The sequence below is a fragment of the Rutidosis leptorrhynchoides genome, chromosome 11, assembly GCF_046630445.1.
Source record: "Rutidosis leptorrhynchoides isolate AG116_Rl617_1_P2 chromosome 11, CSIRO_AGI_Rlap_v1, whole genome shotgun sequence".
In the NCBI taxonomy this organism is placed as follows: domain Eukaryota; kingdom Viridiplantae; phylum Streptophyta; class Magnoliopsida; order Asterales; family Asteraceae; genus Rutidosis; species Rutidosis leptorrhynchoides.
The window spans coordinates 201,081,317-201,102,190 of NC_092343.1; the positions used below are offsets into that span (position 1 = coordinate 201,081,317).

A 20,874-nucleotide genomic window follows, 5' to 3' on the forward strand; every position below is an offset into this window, starting at 1 on the left:
GCATAACCATGTCACCGATCTGAAACTCTAATGGTTTCCTTCGGACATCGGCGTAGCTCTTTTGGCGACTACGGGCTGTTTTCAATCTCTCCTTGATTTGCACTATCTTCTCAGTAGTTTCATGGATGATCTCGGGACCAGTTAATTGTCGATCTCCTACTTCATTCCAACAGATAGGGGATCTACACTTCCTTCCATACAGTGCTTCGAATGGTGCAGCTTTAATGCTCGCATGATAACTATTATTATACGAGAATTCTGCTAATGGTAGATATTTATCCCATCCATTTCCAAAATCGATCACACATGCCCTGAGCATGTCTTCAAGAGTCTGAATTGTTCTTTCACTCTGCCCATCAGTTTGTGGATGGTATGCGGTGCTCATATCCAAACGGGTTCCCAGGGCCTCCTGTAGTGATTGCCAAAACTTTGATGTAAATCTACTATCACGATCGGATATAATGGAAATAGGTATTCCATGCATTGAAACAATTTCCTTTATGTATAATCGTAATAGTTTCTCCATTCTATCCGTTTCCTTTATAGGCAAGAAATGTGCAGATTTGGTGAGACGATCAACTATTACCCAAATGGTGTCATAACCCTAGGCAGTCTTAGGTGCCGTGGTCAACTTCTTCTTGAGTAATTGAAATGCACTCTCCTGCTCAACGGTCCATTCGTACTTCTTCCCTTTTTGTGTTAACGCTGTCAATGGTTTAGCTATTCGGGAAAAATCTTGAATAAACCTTCTATAATAACCGGCTAAACCCAAAAATTGGCGTATCTGCGTTGGTGTCTTAGGAGTCTCCCATTTTTCAATGGCCTCAATTTTAGCTGGATCAACCTGAATTCCTTTACTACTAACAACGTGGCCAAGAAATTGCACTTCTTTCAACCAAAATGCACACTTAGAAAATTTGGCATATAACTGTTCTTTTCTTAACAATTCTAATACCAACCTTAAATGTTGTTCATGCTCTTGCTCACTCTTGGAATAGATAAGAATATCGTCAATGAAAAAAAATTTCCAAGCTGACCTGGCAGCTCGACCCCAGCCAGGGGCTCTGCCCCTTGGACCCCGCCAGGGGTTGCCACCCCTTGGACCCCGCTTATCGGGGGCGCTGCCCCCGAACCCCCGTCATAATCAAGATAAGTTCAAACAAGTGTGCACTCCATACTTCCCCAAACTTGTTCGATATTTATCAAGATTATTTTGGTTACAAATTAATCGCATTACACTTAAATCATATTGGTGACATAGATCACCAACACATTATATATTGTAAGTATATATGTCAAAGAATGTTACATATAGTTATCGTTTTGATAACTTAAGTTAGTGGTCTCAAAGTATACTTATAACTTATTGTTGTTAGTTCACAATGAAATGTTAAACCATCCTTAAATCATGTTAAATATGTATAGATATGTACATATACCTAATCGTATAATTATCGTGTGTTATATAGTTCGTGATATCATCGGTCAAATTGGACGGTCAAACGTTGTGTGAAACTCTTTTCAAAAACATAAGTCTCAACAGTTTGGATTGCTTATCATGTTGGTAAGGTTTATTTTATGTAAATATTAATCTCATAAGTATAAAACGATCGGAAAAATCCGGGTCGTTACAGTTTTAGAAAATCCCACTAACTTCATTCTCCACCAATCAGAAATCTTCTCTCTCCAGAATAACCTCTTCTCATTGGTTGAAAGTACAATATGGACACTTGTAATGAGACATCCCAAAATAGAAACATAGACACTTGTAGTGTGACATTATTTATTTATTTAAATATTAATTTATTTAGATTAATTTATTAACAAATTTAAAATTAATTAAAATTAAAGTAAATAATAAAACAGACACACACAGTGTGTGGAAGGAAAGAAGGAAGATCAACCAAAGAGTTTTCCCCCTTTTCCATATTTGTCCGTTTCATCTTTTTCCGGCCAAACAACCACCGCTACATTGTCCGTTTCCTCTCTCTCTATATCTATATATCTATATATCTATATATCTATATATATGTATGTATATGTATATGTGTATGTATATGTATAATGTGTAATTGTACACGTATCACCTGATTCGCTTGCAATCTTGTTGATTAATTATGTTATACTTGTAATGATCATTTTGCTTGTGAATATTTTTCATTTAGTTGTCTGATTCTGTTAATTCCTGTAAGAATTTTGTATTTTTTTTTTAATTTTTTTTTTTTTGTTGTTGTAGTAATTGACTTATTGGTGTAAATGTAGCTGTGTCTTGTTGAAATTGATATTAACTGCGTGTACTGTGTAATGCTTATTTCTAGCCCTAGCAACTCGTTGTTTAATTTTCGATTTAATTTCGTTTGGCTGTGCATGAACACAGTTTTAATTGTGGAATGCAGCAACTGCATTACTTATTTTATTTTTATTTTTGTTGAAGAAAATGAAAATTAGGCAAGTTGTTGTGGTTGTGGTTGTGGTTGTGTTAGGTTTAGCAACTTATTGGTTTGACTTTTTTAAGTTTTAGGGCTGCAGCTTAGTTTATTTGACATTTTGCTTTTAATTCCATCATTTAATGTTTAGTATAGGATATAGGCAGTAACCTTGTGCTTGATATCGGTTTATATGTAACAACTAATTAGGTACTATATATCATACGGATTTATTATCGGTTAAAATTGTGGTATGCTGTGCAATGCAATAAGTTCTTAGTTATCTTCTTTGGTTGAAGAAGATGATATAGTCAACTGTTTATGCTTGTGCATTTCTGCTAGTTTTCACTATGTCAAAGTTCAATTTTTATGCTTTTGTATTTGGAAAGTTCACTTATGTGTTAACTGGTTTTATCTCTATTAATTTAACAAACTTTGGCTATGGTGAACATAGTCCATTACTGGTGCATATGCTATTATCTGGTATTCTCAAAATGTTGATCCACGCAACTTCTTTTGCAGTTTGTTTGTTAAAGGTAATTAAAAGTATGGCCCACATGGATGGGAATGGGAGTCGGCAACTGGAAGTCCAATACATAAATACAGGATTCCCATACACAGTCACCGAGACCTTCATGGACTTCTTTGACGGAATTGCACATCAACCCGCACATTATGCTCATTCTGGTCTAATGCATGATCAGGTTTTTACATGATACATTAACTTTACATATAGACTATGCTGCATGACAACGTTCTTCGTTATGTTAAGTAGTATGATGTATTACAAGACAGTTCCTCCTTCCCTTCCAAAGTTTCAATTGGAAAAGATAAATCTTTTTTGTATTTTATTAATTAGTTAATTTAATTTATTTATTATTCTTACTACTGATATCATTTTGAGTTTTTACTATTGTAAGGTCTTCATGTGAAACAGATTGGTTAGTAAAGAATAAGAACATAAGGAAAGAATGTCAATGCATAATTAGCTATATATATTTAGACTTTGAGGTTATAAATTGAGAACTGCTTAAAGGAAGCTGATGGACTTTGGATTGGGTCACATATTAACAACCATCATACATTCATACTTGCTTTGTAGTTACATTTAAAACCAAACATAGAAACCAAACATGCAACTGGACCATTGTTTGATGTTTTTCCTAGCCATTTTCTCTTGTTTAAAAGAAGACTCTGCATCGGTATCTTAACTTGTGCATGAAAATGATAGCATCTCTAAATAGACATTTCTAGTTTTCCAGTGTTCTTAATATGAGATGAATATGTTTTATTGCAATTGTTTTGTATGTGTATGTAATATATTTATTATACTGTTTTCTGATACCTCCAGGCGAATTCATATTGGTCAATGCATATGAATTCATACAAATATGGAGTACCTGCCCATGGAAGTATACCGTATTATAACCCATATGAAGCTCACAATTATGTACCAAGAATGGATTTAAGTCGGAGTGCGTGGGAATATCCTGTAATGATGAACGTAACAGAACCCGCTTATACAGATGTACAGTCTGCTGAGAATTCTGTACCAAGCATGCAATCTATTCCAGAAGATTGTTAGTTCCTATTTTTATACTTCTAGTTGCTAAATTTAAATGTTGAAAATGTACACCCTGATAAATACTTGATGCACGAACATATTATGTTCATGTTAGAAGATGGGTACCCACTAAGTTGATGAAATCTATACGTCGAATGTCTCAGTGGATTTTCTTAATTTATGATGTTCTGATTGTTCTCAACTCTTTCCTTTAATTATTACAGTATAAATACTACTACTACTACTGCTGCTGCTGCTGCTGCTGCTGCTGCTGCTGCTGCTGCTGCTGCTGCTGCTGCTGCTGCTGCTGCTGCTGCTGCTGCTGCTGCTGCTGCTGCTGCTGCTGCTGCTGCTGCTGCTGCTGCTGCTGCTGCTGCTGCTGCTGCTGCTGCTGCTGCTGCTGCTGCTGCTGCTGCTGCTGCTGCTGCTGCTGCTGCTGCTGCTGCTGCTGCTGCTGCTGCTGCTGCTGCTGCTGCTGCTGCTGCTGCTGCTGCTGCTGCTGCTGCTGCTGCTGCTGCTGCTGCTGCTGCTGCTGCTGCTGCTGCTGCTGCTGCTGCTGCTGCTGCTGCTGCTGCTGCTGCTGCTGCTGCTGCTGCTGCTGCTGCTGCTGCTGCTGCTGCTGCTGCTGCTGCTGCTGCTGCTGCTGCTGCTGCTGCTGCTGCTGCTGCTGCTGCTGCTGCTGCTGCTGCTGCTGCTGCTGCTGCTGCTGCTGCTGCTGCTGCTGCTGCTGCTGCTGCTGCTGCTGCTGCTGCTGCTGCTGCTGCTGCTGCTGCTGCTGCTGCTGCTGCTGCTGCTGCTGCTGCTGCTGCTGCTGCTGCTGCTGCTGCTGCTGCTGCTGCTGCTGCTGCTATTATATTTTCCCAGTGTTGTAAAGGGGGTATGTCTCGTTCGGTTACACGTCTAAAGAGTCGGTCAACATGAAAAAGTCCGGTCAAGGTCGGGCTGAGTCGGGTCTGAGTTGGTCAAAGTTATGTTATTAATATTTTTATACTCAGATTTTGTGCCTTATACATATGTTTGAGATATTTATGTTTGATTTATTCTAACAGCATTTTTCAAAATGTTGCAGGCAGTAGTCCAAATGATGATAGTGCTTCGAGTTCTCAGGTATAAAATCTAAAACCAGGATTATTCGCTAATCTGAATTTTAATTCTAATAAATTAAATTACAGACCTTTACAGGCATATTATTTGCACTCATAGCATCAAATCAAATAGTAATATATATGTTGTGCGTTGCAGGTCATTTGGCAGGATGACATCGACCTAGACAATATGACGTATGAGGTGTGCTATTACTTTAAACTGATGGTTGTGCTAAATGTCCAATTCCGTTAAAGCTATATATATATTTCTTCATTACAAGTTCTATGCCTGGCAAACGGGTCGGGTCGGGTTGGTTCGAGACCCAAATGGGTTTGGGTCGAAACGGGTCAGAATTTAAATGGGTCAAACGGGTTGGGTTGGGACCTGGGTTGGGTTAGGTCTGAGTGGGTCGAGACCCAAACGGGTTGAGTTGGGTTGAGAACCATTTTGTTCAATAAAATTTAGTTTTAAATATTTTTTTTTATTAATTTTACTATTTATTTTTTTTAATTTTAATTTGAAAAATTACATCGTGCAACTAAAATTCAAAATTTTATAGCTCGATTTGTTGGACCCATATACAAGACCCGTTGGACCCGTCTCTATTTGTTGGACTTAATGGATTTGAACCCGATCGACCCATTTCTTATATTTCGTCTAAGACCCAATATGTTTTAATAAAAACTCATTGGACCAATTTTTAGGGATGTGAATCTCAAAAACTAGAAACTTTACAACTCGACCCGTTTGATCCATATGCAAGACGCATTGGACCCAAATTGAGTGCTTTGGGTTTGATTTGCCAGGTATAATTACAACCAACAGGTTCATCTGAAATAGTGTAGTGTGGCATTTTAAGTCAACAAGATAGTTAAAAATTTGCTAATTAGTATTTGATTTGGACACTGAATTATTCATAGTGATGTTTAATCAACAAGATAGTTAAAACTTTACCAAGAGATAACCCAAAAGGGTTTATAACTAGTTTTGGATAAATAGTATTATTTGCATGTTTGAGTATTGGATAGTAGTTCATAACGTCGTTGCAATGTTGTTTGACTTATTTAGTGGTGCAGGAATTACTTGATTTGGGGGAGGCAATTGGGACCGAGAGTCGAGGTCTTTCTCAAGACCTTATTGATTCGTTACCAACTACTAGATATAAGTCTGGCAGCTTTTTCTTGAGAAAAAAATCAGGCGAGAGGTAAGGCTCCTGTTAAAATACAACCGTCTTTGTTACATTCCTTTAAATGCTGAAGTTGCCAAGGTTGCAAAAATCGCTACTCCTGGACTACTCGGTCAGGACTTTTTAGGGAGTACCCGGCAACTTGAGGAATACTCGGATATTGACCAAGTTTGACTTTGACTAGTTTTGACTATTTTTTGAGTGACATCGAGTTTTGACTAATTTTCTGAGTAATCCCGAGGTTTTGGTCGACTTTGACCGAGTTTGACCAAGTTTGACTTTGACCAATTTTGACCGAGCTTTGACTGATTTTCCGAGTAATATCGAGTTTTGACTAATTTTCTGAGTAATCCCGAGGTTTTGGTTGAGTTTGACCGAGTATGACTGAGCACGCCCCGAGTTGCAAAAATCGAGTACTCGGCTACTCGCTGAGTAATTCCGAGTTCTGCAACATGGAAGTAGCTAAACACATATGTGAAGCCGACTCTTCATATCCAATTATCTTTTCAAGATATTGTCTTTTGAAGTTTTAAAACGCTTGCGTACTCTAAATATATTTTGAAAAGCAGGTGTGTGATATGCCAAATGAGATATAAGAGAGGGGACAAACAACTCAATTTGCCATGTAAGCATGTTTATCATACAGAGTGTGGCTCAAAATGGCTGAGCATCAACAAGGTATTAATTGCTTTGCTTCTTCATTAATATTGATATGTTTTATGTATGGTTATGTTATATTTTTAAACATTTTGGTGACAGACGTGTCCTATTTGCAATGTTGAAGTGCTCGGACAAGAGTCGGGTCAACAGTAAAACTCTTATCGAAATGGTGAAATATAAACCAAAGGAGTTTGTAGATCACTACTATATTGTATGCCCCAAATTTTCCCATCTTTTTTGAAATTATCTTTTACTTACATAGAGGTAGTTAGTTCACAACTTAAGTGTGTCCTGAATCATTTACATGTTTTATAGGACATGTTATTAGCTTTATAAAAGGTGAATAGGAATGACTCAGATTGATTAAAGCTGTCTTTTTATGTAAATTATCTAAGATCATCCAGTTAGATTACACCTATGTAGTGTGTTTCTCTTTGAGTTGGAATCGATTAACAATGTTTTTTTATACAACTTTAGTTGGGTCATATGCAAAGTCACTAGTGCACGATGGTGACCGGGTCATATACAAAATTAGGAGGATAATGGTGCTGGTTGTTATTATGATTTTGCATCGTGATGAAAACCTTTGTTTACCTAAGCATCCAACTGGTTTATTAGACTATTCAATAATTAGGGATGACGATGGATCGGATACGGATTGGGTGGTGCCGTATCCATATACATTTCAATTAAGTTTTTGTTCAAATATATTCGTATTCATATTCATATACATTTAATTTTAGTTCGTTCATATCTATATCCACTCGATTATTGGATTCTAAAAAAATGTTATAATATTTTATAATGGTATAAGGTTTTCCATGTTCGGGCTACTCGGGTAGACGAGTATTCTGACCATCCGATTCATTGATGAAACTTTCCATCAATGTCCATATTTATATCTTTAAGGTATCTATATTCATTTAGAGTTATCCATATCAATCACGAAGCGGTTAGATCACATGGATATCTCTTCAATATCATCAAGAACTAATACTCCGTAATACTTTATTAAAACATATAGAAACTTTATGAACGTGAATCGGAGTTGTTTTTAAAATGTACCACGAAGTTGTTTATTTAATCAAGGAATCCATTAATTTGTCCAAGACACCTACTATTATCTTCAATAATGCTGCTTTTGCCGAACTTGTGATAATGACTAACATATTTGGCAAAAATTTCACACAACTATCCTAGTTATTGAATCAAGATGATACCAAAACGCTTATGACAAAATTTAATACCAAAGAAACCCTTGATTGGGTATGAACAAACAAAATACGTAGAAAACAGATGAATGAATACTGAAATACAGTAATGAAAAGATTATACGTAGTAATAAAAACCGATTTTATTTAAACACTATTTACACAATAAACCCTAGACTTTCACTCTGCGTACTTTAGCCACACCACATGTATAACAACCACACCAAACTACCAAAGCTCACACTTATTTCCTGAACGAAACAACAACAATAACCACAATTGCTAACACAATCATAATTATACTGCACCATTTAACAAAATTGGTAGCGGCATAGTTGTTGGGAGACTATGAAGGACCATGGTCTCCAATGTGACACCAGGACCGAGCCCAATCAAAACACCCCAATCTAAACCTTCACCCGTGGTTGCATCGTTATCCTCCATAGACTTCTTCCTCATTTGGTCCATCATAAAGATCGGTGACACACCCCACATGTTCCCGTACTCGCTAAGAACATGTCTACTAACTCTCATCTTCTCCTTCTTTAAACCAAGCTCGGTCTGCACCTTGTCAAGTATCCTTGGACCCCCAGGGTGCATCGTCCAAAATATCGAGTTCCAATCCGTTATATTCAATGGCGAAAACGCATCTGTCAACGCCTTTTCTAAGTTAATTGCAATCAAATCCGGTAGCTTCTTATCGATATGAAATACTAAGCCACCCTCCTTCAACTGTCCCACAAGAACACCCTCGGAGTCCGGTAGGATCATCTGATTAGCTGAAGCAATTTGAAACAACGGCCTCTCAGTAGTTATATCGGGGTCTGAACCAACTATAACTGCGCCAGCACCATCCCCAAAAAGAACTTGACCGAGTAGGGAATCTAAGTCGCTATGGCTTGGGCCACGGAAGTAAATTTCCGAAATCTCACAACAAACCACAAGAACACGAGCACCCTAGCATGTAACCATGAATTCAGTTTTATAGTTGTTTTCGGTTTAGCTCATTAGTCGGCTTATAATTAGACACACACCACTACAAAAAAAAAAGAAAAATGTTTTTCATCTTTTTTATGCTCTCACTATTTTTGACACTTTAAAATGTGAATAACTTGATTTGACACATATAAGTGTCACAAAATTTTTGAGTTTTAAAAGCGTCAAAATTTTTGAGTTTTAAAAAACATGAACATATTCATTCCGGACACTTCGACAATCATGCAATTTTGAGATCACGCTAAGTTCATTAATCCTTGATTATTTCATCATTTATGATTGTGCGTTTTTATTAGGTTGTCAATTCATTACTCATAACTTTCTGTTATCTCTATCCATGTACTTCAATCAAATTGAACAGGATGGTTCTCATGGCATTTTGACTAACCCTGTCAGCCTTTGGCTTCTACCAATGTGTTGACAATCTTCTATCTAGTTGGTTCGGCAGATCTTAAAATATATTGGATTATCCGAATAGGGGCATTATTTACCGCGGGGATTGGTCTACAGTTAAAACAGACTTGCCTGATGACCAGTCATCACACAAAATAAATCTCAAGGCCCTTAACTTCTTTATGTTCAAGTTGACATGGAAAACGGAATCGAAAGATAAACTTTCATATATATATATATATATATATATATATATATATATATATATATATATATATATATGTATATATATATATATATATATATGTATATATATATATATATATATATATATATATATGTATATATATATATATATATGTATTTAGAGTATATTTAGGTAAGTATCTTCCTATAACGACCCTCATTTTTCCATTATATATTTTTCCTTATTAAATGCCCAACAATATAATTAAACTTAATGATTTAACTTTAATCGATAATTGTTAAGCGTTAAGAATTATAAAACGTAATAATTAACTTTGTACAATAAACGACAAGTTAATAAAAAGATAAAAATAGTGAGCTTATTAATTTTTGTGAACAAAATAAATAACCTTAAACCTTGTACACTTAAATAATTAAACTTGGGTAATTAAGGAATCATTTAAGCTAATCTAAAGTACAAGGACTAAATTGAAAAAGTTGCACCCTAATTCTCCTAAACCCTAGCCGATTTTTACAAGGAAAAAAGAGGGCAAATGCCCATGATACCCCTCAAATTTTTGGCCAAGTAACCCCCCATCACCTCCTCATTAATCTTGACTTGTTCCCTAAGTAATTCCTAATTAAACCCTAATTCTAGAATTCTCCAATCCCTCCTATAAATAGAGACCTAGGCTAACCCATTTTCTTGTACCAAATCATTCTCTCAATTCACTCTCAAATCTCTCTCTCTCCCTCTCCTAATTTTCGGCCAAAAACCGAAAATCACCACCACCACCATCAAAATCTTCATCATCATCTTCAAGATCTTCAAGTGATCTTCAAGTTTGTTCATCGTGTTCTTCGCGTTCTTGAAAGATCTTCAAGGTTTTCTTCGTTATTCAAGGGTTTTGATCTTCATCTTCAAGTCATCATCAACTTTTCTTGTTAATCTTCATCATTGTTCATCAAGGTAAAAACCCTAGATCCAAAACTTTTAAATCTTACTTTCAATTCATGTTTTCATAATTATATTCATGCATGATCTTAACATCTATATTATTTATGTGAAAAAAAAAATATGCATATACATATACGTACATACGGCTACATATAAAAAAAAAGTTTTGTTAGATCTTAAAAACCTTAAGGATTCACTAAGATTGTGTTAGGGTAGTTATATTTGGAAAGTAGATACACATTACATATATATGTATTTACTAATAAAAAAAATATATATATATATATATATATATATATACATATATATACACGACTATATATATATATATATAAATAAAAATACTATATATATATATATACATATACACGAAATATACACATATACATTGTAACACCCCGTTTTCCCCGTATATGATTTATAGGTGTATTGTGTATGTACGACAGGCGTATGAAGGGTTCGATACATGTTCGGGTGTTAAAGTCTTGTATGCGAGAAAATGAGTCAGGACACGTTGAGTGTCGCGGCGCGACAAAGGAGCCGCGGCGCGGCGTTTCAAATAAATCCAGATCAGAAGTTAGTTATAAAATGATCTCAGACTTAGTCAAATGTCGCGACGCGACATTTAAGGCCGCGGCGCGGCATACTGCACGAACTGGCACCAGATTCTTGTAATTTTAAATGAAGTTCAAGGGCATTTTGGTTTTTTCACGTTTGAGCCAGATTTGAGGCTTTAACCTCATCCACTCATTCATTTTCCTAATTTCATTTTCCTTTTCTTTTCATTTTTCTCTCAAAACTCAAACACCCATTTGATTTCAAGGAGATTTTTGGAAAGGAAGAAGCGGGATTTGATCTTTGGCGTAGTTGTAGAGACCCGTCCTAATCCATCCGGACGAAGTCCATATCGATTACAAATGATTCACAACAGTTGATTACATCGCGAGGTAATTGACCTCTATATGATAAATTTTACAAACATTGCATTCGTTTTTAAAAGACAAACTTTCGTTACATCGACAGTTGACAGGCATGTAAAGCATTTCATAATATATCCAAATATAATTGACTTAATAATAATCTTGATGAACTCAACGACTCGAATGCAACATCTTTTGAAATATGTCATGAATGACTCCAAGTAATATCTCTAATATGAGTAAATGCACAGCGGAAGATTTCTTTCGTACCTGAGAATAAACATGCTTTAAAGTGTCAACCAAAAGGTTGGTGAGTTCATTAGTTTATCATAAAGAATCATTTCATAATTTTAATAGACCACAAGATTTCATACTTCCATTTCTCATAATTATACGTCCCATGCATAGAGACAAAAATATCATTCATATGGATTGAACACCTGGTAACCGACATTAACAAGATGCATATATAAGAATATCCCCATCATTCCGGGATCCTCCATCGGACATGATATAAATTTCGAAGTACTAAAGCATCCGGTACTTTGGATGGGGCTTGTTGGGCCCGATAGATCTATCTTTAGAGTTCGCGTCAATTAGGGTTTCTGTTCCCTAATTCTTAGATTACCAGACTTAATAAAAAGGGCATATTCGATTTCGATCATTCAACCATATAATGTAGTTTCAATTACTTGTGTCTATTTCGTAAAACAGTTATAAAAACATCGCATGTATTCTCAGTCCCAAAAATATATATTGCAAAAGCATTTAAAAAGGGATTAATTAAACTCACACATATAATTATTGTAAAACAGTTAATAAAGCATTTGCATGTATTCTCAGTCCCAAAAATGTAAAGAGTAAAAGGGGAGTAAATGAAACTCACGCATATAAATATTGTAAAACAGTTAATAAAGCATTTGCATGTATTCTCAGCCCAAAAATGTAAATAGTAAAAGGGATTCAAATGAAACTCACCTAATGTATTTTGTAGTAAAAATACATATGACGACATTAAACAACTGAACAATGCAGGGTTGGCCTCGAATTCACGAACCTATATCATTTGTATAATCATTAATACCTATAATTGTAATCGAACCATTTCATATATTATAACTTTTATATTCTAGTTATATGATTTGTATATATATATATATATATATTTAAAAACAGTTAATATTTATATAGTTTTATATATATATTAAAATACGTAATTTGTTATACATGAATATTTATATGAAGATTGTTAATATAAATATTTTATATTTATAGGTAATATTATTTTTAAGTATATTTTTATAAACATGATAATATATAATATTAATATTAGTAAATAAAAGTTATATTTGATTATAATTATAATAATTTTCAATGTTAATAATAATTCCAATATTGGTAATAACCATGATAATAACAAGAATACTTGTAAAAATTAATTTTACTGTAAATGATGGTTATGATAATGATTTTAGTAACTACCTAATAATATTGATAACAATGAAAATTATAGTTTTAGTGATATCAAGATAATAATTTTATTAATTGTAATACTTTTTATCATTTTAAGAACTTAAGGGTGTTATATCTTTATTTACATATGTAAAGCTATTTTGTTTACAATGCGCACGATCATAGTTATATCCTAATCAAGGTCAATCTTATATTTATCTAAATACCTATCCTATTTCTGATCACAAGTATTTCCATATTTTCCAAGTTTAGTTCATAAACGTATAATACTTATTAATAATCCTAATTATAATTATACGATATATAAAAATAACAATCTTAATACTAATGATAATATCAACAATAATATTACTTAATAATAATGCTATTAATGGTAATGATATTAATATTAATAATACACTAACATTAACAATCATAATTGAAAATTTAATTTTTATAATAATAATAAGTAGTAACTAATACTTATATTTGTAATACTAATACTAATTATAATTATAATAATAACAATAATAACACTAATAAAAATAACACTAATAAAAATAACACTAATAATAATAATAATAATAATAATAATAATAATAATAATAATAATAATAATAATAATAATAATAATAATAAAAGAAATGGAGTTGGAATTAAAAGTGTATACCCTCTAAAAAATGCTCCAAGTGGGACTCGAACCCATGACCACCCGCAACCCCGCAACACTCATTAACCATTGAACCATGACTATTTTTCTGTTCTATAATCCTTTTGATAAGTTATAACCCGTATATGTTTTTGTATCTTCTTCCTCTTCACAATTTTTATTCGACCAAAAAACCATTCCAACCAAAAATATAACCGTGAATCTCAGTAGCAATTTAGGATTTGGACGTGAATCGCAATCCATTTGCTTTGAATACTTTTGAAAAAAAAATATATATATAAAAAAAAATCTGGACAGCCCACTGTTCGTCGCTGAAACTATATAAAAAAAAAAAAATTTATTTTTCAAACGGCAACTAATTTGATAAAGGTTATAACACGAATTTGTTTTCAAATCGTTTATAGAAACCAACGGATTCGTCAATTGATCCAAAACCATTAACTAGAATTCGAATTTTTATAAAGAACGATCCAGTTGACTTTTGAAACTCAAACTTTGACTCAAGAATTCAGACTCGATATTGAAAATTGGATAATGGAATTTTGCAGATAGTTCAAGTAGAACATTCCTAACAATTCTACATTTTTGGATTTTGAAATTAATATCGAATTTGGGTTTTTGCCAAAAAGTAGAAATAAGAGAACCGACGGGTTCAATAAAATAAAAAAAAATTCCTTTATCTAATTGTGATTGCTAAAGTCGACTGTTATAGCAATAATGTAGTTGACAGTGCTAATTAGAAGAAAACAAAATTTAAAAAGCAGAAGTTGAAGGATAACAACTTTGTACGAATTATTGAGTTATGAATTCATTTTTTAAAAAAAAAAAAATAATAACTAATAATATTGATAATATTAACAATAATAATAATAATAAATACTAACAATAATAATAACATAAATAATAATAATATTAATATTAATATCAAAGTAATACTAATTATATTATTAATAGATATAATAATAATACTAATAATAATATTAATGATAATGACAATAACTTGTATATTAATAATAATAAAAATAATAAATTTTAATAATAATGATTTTTAATGATAAATGGTAGTAATAATATCTAATAATATTACCAGTAATAATAAAGATGTAACAAACTTACATGTTTTGAATTTTTATATTTATATTTTATATATTATAATAATATTAATAGTACATATATTAATATTATTTTTTAATGATAATAGTGCAAGTAATAATAATATTATTAGTGTAACATTTATATTTTGATATATTAATATTACATGTTATGTATTATTTAATACCTATATAATAACATATATTTAATATGTATACATTTTATCGACATACATATAATAATATTTATGTTTATATATCATATACATATTCAAATAACTATATATAATTATGTTTTACATATCCAATTTTATTATTTAGATGAATGTATTAATTACATACATTAAAACAATTAAACTCAAAGTATAACCTTATTCATTTAATACTTTGTTATTTGTTGACAATTTATATATATATATATATATATATATATATATTCAATCTACGCTCTATAATTGAATAAACAGTTTTAAATAATAAGTTTTAAGCATTCTTTCTAAATTACATAGTAGTTCATTAATATATTTATAATATATAATTTATTTATGTGTATAGTTATTTATATATACATTTCTACTTACGATAAAATGGTTTGTGAATCGTCGGGAAAGGTTAAGGGTTAAATGATTTCATATACTAGTTCAAAAATTTTGAGACTCGTTCTAACAGACTATGCTTATCGTATCGGAAATATATAAAGTGTAAGTTTAAATTTGGTCGGAAATTCCCGGGTCATCACAGTACCTACCCGTTAAAGAAATTTCGTCCCGAAATTTGAGTGAGGTGGTCATGGCTAACAATAAAAATATTTTCATGATGAATATAAGTTGATAATTAGAGGTTTATCATCATTGAATAATAATGATGAAAGAATTCGATTATTCTAAGAATACGAATGAAGCTATCGCAAAATAGTGAATTGAAGAAAATAAGATCTTTCCTTAGCTTTTGACGTAAACAGGGTTGAATTCCGGAATTTATGGGATTTATAGAAAATCTTCGAAATCAAAAAGATTTGATTCTTCGGCGAATAAGGAAATTAAGATTTCTCGAATTAAATGCGGTGATCTGCTTTGATTACTCTGTCTGATATTTTCATTATAAATTAAATTCTTCCGTTCCATTATTCTCACCCTCCCTATACTTTCCTTCTTGTTTCATACATCTAAAAGATTCTGAAAATGTTTAATCCAGTTCTGATCCTTGTCCTCATCCTTATTATCGCAACAATCATTCTCCTTTTCCAACTTCCACCAGAGGAATCTGTTTTCTTCTACTTCGCCCTCGGGATTATAATGTTTTTAATTCTCCCGTGTCTTTATGTTGCGATAAACATTGATATACACGGTTTGTAATTTATGTGTTGTTATCGGCTTTATATTCTCCCTTATATTTTGGAGTTCTTTGCCTTTTTATTATCCTCCCGACCTCTAGTAAAGCGAGTAACGGTCCAGAATTCGTAAGTATGGAATTTCGGATAAACATCATGTTCTAAATAAGAAAGAATGTATTAGCACGATTTGATTTGTCAAATTACCAGAATCACTGAGAATAGAACTATCAAGAATATACTTTCTTGATATGTTCAGAAGTTAAGCAGAATGAAAGAGTTATGTAACATGGCACATGATGACGTTATAATCTGTGAATCATCATGTTCCATTTAGAAACTCGGCATGACTTACTGTAATATAATCACGTTGATCAAGTGTCATTATATTATACTAACTCATTCATCAGTTCCCAACATTACTTCAAAACATTCGTATTTTAAACTCGAAAGTTTACAGAATATAGAAACTAACAGTTTCTATATGATGTAACACTGATAGCACGAAGAGATTAATGATTTCAGATATGATTAGTTATGAAAAATATCTTCAGAAATATGGAGGATATTTATAATGAAAGATACGATGATATCTTGAAATTTCTAATATCGATGGATGATGAAGAAGATTTATCCGTAAGGGTTTAGATTCGGAAGCAAGGTATTCGCTAAAGATTTCATCAGAAATAGAATCATTTGGATTCTTTGAAGTCAAACTTATTCTTTGTGATTTGTCCACGGCTTTCTTCATAGTTTCGCATAATCTGCTTTTCGGTACTAAATTTTCTATTGAATGTTTCCAATATAATGATACACAGGAAGCACGAAGAGGTATATAATTTCGGACGAGAATATTTATGAAAATATCCTCAAAAATATCGAAGATATTGATGATGATATTTTGGAATTTCTAAGTTCGATGGTTGATGGAGAAAGATTTTTCCGCAAGATTTTAACATGACTTCGGAGCAAAATATTCTTTGAAGGTTTCATCAGATCTAGAATTACCTGGATTCTTTGAATGTATGGTATGGTCCTTGTATTTGTCCTCGGTCCCCTTCGTAGTTAGCTCAATCTATTTTCCAGTTCCAACTTTTCTGAGCTTTTCCAACATACCATTCTTTATCATCAAACTTTCGATAATTATGGTCGTTTACGGTTGTCTATGGTTTATGCTGCTTCATTCAGCTTTTTCAACATTCAGAGTATTGATTTTGTGACTGAGTGATTTTCAGAAATCCAGAAGGAGAGATCATAATTCTAAGAGATAAATGTCATACATATAACTGTTGATGTAGATATGCTGTGAGTTTTCAAAGTACTGATTGCTGATTCCCGGTAATTGGTATGGCAGTTCTCGTTACAAGATACAGATGAGTATATGATAGAGTTTCAATGAATAAATATAATGATTTGTCAGAGAGATTTAAGCCAAGAAGTAACGAGGTTGCTGGTAATATGGTGGAATATAAAAGAATTCTCCGGTATCAAAAGGGTAATTGTATATATCATGATTATAGTAAGGCTACTTCGAATGAAAGTCGAAGTTGACTTGCTGGAGCTGTGACAAAATTGGCTACCTTGAAAAGGGATCGCAAAGTTATTTTTGCTAATAAATGCCAAAGGATTTGACACGGCTATGTGTTAAACTTTTACCCAGTTGCCAAGAGTTTCTCAGGTGCATAACTATATGCATAAATCTTTCCTTCCGTAGATGAAGTGCGGTTGGTTCATCCTCTCGATTGAGGTGTTTTCAAGAATCATGAAAGGTTTGAACGTAGAATGTAATCGTGAAGATACAAATGAGATTTAAGACGAAGTCAAGTGGCAAACTTGAAGAATTATTTAGTTTCATATGTTATAGTCAATATTTTACTTCATTTTAATTGTCCAATGTTGATAATCCACAATTACTAGTCCACAGTTAGCATTTTAATAATTCATATATAATATTTGAATTAATTAATACGTGTCGTGACCCGTATACGTCTCAGACTCGATCACAACTCAAATTATATATATAATTGTAGAATCAACCTCAACCCTGTATAGAGAACTCGATCATTACTGCATATAGAGTGTCTATGGTGATTCCAAATAATATATATAGATGCGTCGATATGATATGTCAAAACCTTGTATACGTGTCCCGATATTTAAATTGCGTAAGATAAATAACAGAAATTAAATGACGATAAATAAAGTGCGTAAAGTAAATAACAGAAATTAAATGACGATAAATAAAATTGCGAGAATGTAAATTGCGATAAATAAATTGCGATAAATAAAATGTAATCAGTTAGCTAGGAACAGTTAGCGTGGATTCTTAACAATATTTCAATTAGTTAGTTCGTTTGTTTCTAACAAATTTTATTTTGTCCAATGTTTTCTTCATTTTGCCACTTGTTGGATTCTGATAGGTCAAAATCCAAATATGAAATTGAAGGAAAATGGTTATTCTGTTGTAAACAGATAAGTATATCTGTGGATGTATGTAGGATAGTAAATGATTGTTGAATCAGATTCGAAGAATGTACAGTATAACATGTTAATATGAAAGTTAAATATTTCCTTGGGTATTACCTACCCGTTAAAATATTTTCACCATTAACAGTTTGTACTAAAGAATTTTTAATTACAATCTTTATGAAAACATACTTAAATATATATTTTCTTCAGATGTAATTATAGATTTAATGAGTCGATATGATATTAAACTCATTTGATTTACCGTTTGAACAAGAATATATAATCTCTAAAACATTAGAGTTTACATAATCATTATATCGAACAAAGATAAATGAGATAGAACGATACGTAGAACTAAGATCATACTCAAAGTACAGATGATGATATTGAAGCATGGATTGTTGATGGTACTGGTGCTGTTATTGATGGTACTGTTGGTGCCGGTGATGTTACTGAAGCTGGTACATTTTGCACCATATTCTCCGAATTGATTATTCGACGCGAAGTTCGTTGACTTATTACTCCAGGATGATTGTCGGTCTGAACGAGCGGATGAATAAGGTTCAGAATTGTGGATAGAATATAATCTTGTCGAGTTACCCTGGAAATGAGACTGAAAATGGTGTCTCGAACAGGTTCGCCGGTAAACGCTTCAGGTTCATTGTCAAGAGGTGAATTCGGTTGATGGAAGGGATTGCCTTCTGCGCGTTTCCATTAATTAAGTCAACTACGAACCCATCAGATGAATTGATAATGGCTGATTGATTGATTCATGCCGATGACGCTGTTTTCGGAGCTTAGGTGAACATCTATGTCGGAATAGCTGTCGGAATAACTATTGGAATAGCTATCAGAATCTGAGGGACTCGAACTGGTTGCAGGATTCATCTCGTACGATCAGATGAAGTATTTTCGATAAGAAATAGATTATAGGATGTAGATTAGTACCCTGCAATAGATAATTTACATATGCATATATAATACTAAAATCCCATAAGTTACGGAGGAATCTACGGAAGTTTTCAGGCAAAGTTACAGTAACAGATACGCTAAGATATGAATTTTGTCTATACACTATTCATGCAGTCAATGCAGTAAAATGTGTCTAGACTAAGAATAATGAGTAGGTAATTTCCTAAGGATGATAATTAGATGTTTTCCGATAAAAATGATAAGCAAAACTTTTGACATGCAGACACGGTCGAAGTCCAGACTCACTAATGCATCCTAACGACTATCAGTTAGGCACGCTAATGCAAGACCTGGTTTGCTAAGACCACCGCTCTGATACCAACTGTAAAGACCCGTCCTAATCCATCCGGACGAAGTCCATATCGATTACAAATGATTCACAACAGTTGATTACATCGCGAGGTAATTGACCTCTATATGATAAATTTTACAAACATTGCATTCGTTTTTAAAAGACAAACTTTCGTTACATCGACAGTTGACAGGCATGTAAAGCATTTCATAATATATCCAAATATAATTGACTTAATAATAATCTTGATGAACTCAACGACTCGAATGCAACATCTTTTGAAATATGTCATGAATGACTCCAAGTAATATCTCTAATATGAGTAAATGCACAGCGGAAGATTTCTTTCGTACCTGAGAATAAACATGCTTTAAAGTGTCAACCAAAAGGTTGGTGAGTTCATTAGTTTATCATAAAGAATCATTTCATAATTTTAATAGACCACAAGATTTCATACTTCCATTTCTCATAATTATACGTCCCATGCATAGAGACAAAAATATCATTCATATGGATTGAACACCTGGTAACCGACATTAACAAGATGCATATATAAGAATATCCCCATCATTCCGGGATCCTCCATCGGACATGATATAAATTTCGAAGTACTAAAGCATCCGGTACTTTGGATGGGACTTGTTGGGCCCGATAGATCTATCTTTAGAGTTCGCGTCAATTAGGGTTTCTGTTCCCTAATTCTTAGATTACCAGACTTAATAAAAAGGGCATATTCGATTTCGATCATTCAACCATATAATGTAGTTTCAATTACTTGTGTCTATTTCGTAAAACAGTTATAAAAACATCGCATGTATTCTCAGTCCCAAAAATATATATTGCAAAAGCATTTAAAAAGGGATTAATTAAACTCACACATATAATTATTGTAAAACAGTTAATAAAGCATTTGCATGTATTCTCAGTCCCAAAAATGTAAAGAGTAAAAGGGGAGTAAATGAAACTCATGCATATAAATATTGTAAAACAGTTAATAAAGCATTTGCATGTA

The 20,874-nt window shown here is 32.9% G+C and overlaps 2 protein-coding genes across 2 annotated transcripts in view; one reads left to right on the top strand and one right to left on the bottom strand.

The window, feature by feature from the left end:
- The first annotated feature begins 1,887 nt into the window (after positions 1-1,887).
- Positions 1,888-7,270, top strand: LOC139877624 (E3 ubiquitin-protein ligase BIG BROTHER-like). The gene is made up of 8 exons (XM_071865047.1): positions 1,888-1,974; positions 2,949-3,130; positions 3,778-4,006; positions 5,060-5,097; positions 5,233-5,277; positions 6,153-6,280; positions 6,832-6,940; positions 7,022-7,270. Exons 2-8 carry the CDS (start codon positions 2,975-2,977, stop codon positions 7,073-7,075), a joined length of 759 nt encoding a protein of 252 aa, XP_071721148.1. The 5' UTR covers positions 1,888-1,974; positions 2,949-2,974; the 3' UTR covers positions 7,076-7,270.
- Positions 7,271-8,212: 942 nt separating this feature from the next.
- Positions 8,213-20,874, bottom strand: part of LOC139875354 (chalcone synthase-like) — an 85,554-nt gene continuing 72,892 nt past the window's right edge. Inside the window, exon 4 of the mRNA XM_071862693.1 lies at positions 8,213-9,090. Coding sequence (XP_071718794.1) covers positions 8,431-9,090 — 660 coding nt within the window. The 3' untranslated portion in view covers positions 8,213-8,430. The remainder of the gene's footprint in view (positions 9,091-20,874) is intronic.

Bases quoted from the DNA above. Each gene is read 5' to 3' on its own strand.
- LOC139877624 (XM_071865047.1), top strand. From the start codon at position 2,975: ATGGCCCACATGGATGGGAATGGGAGTCGGCAACTGGAAGTCCAATAC. The intron at 3,131-3,777 runs GTTTTTACATGA...TGATACCTCCAG, and splicing joins CTGGTCTAATGCATGATCAG to GCGAATTCATATTGGTCAAT. The intron at 5,098-5,232 runs GTATAAAATCTA...TGTGCGTTGCAG, and splicing joins ATAGTGCTTCGAGTTCTCAG to GTCATTTGGCAGGATGACAT.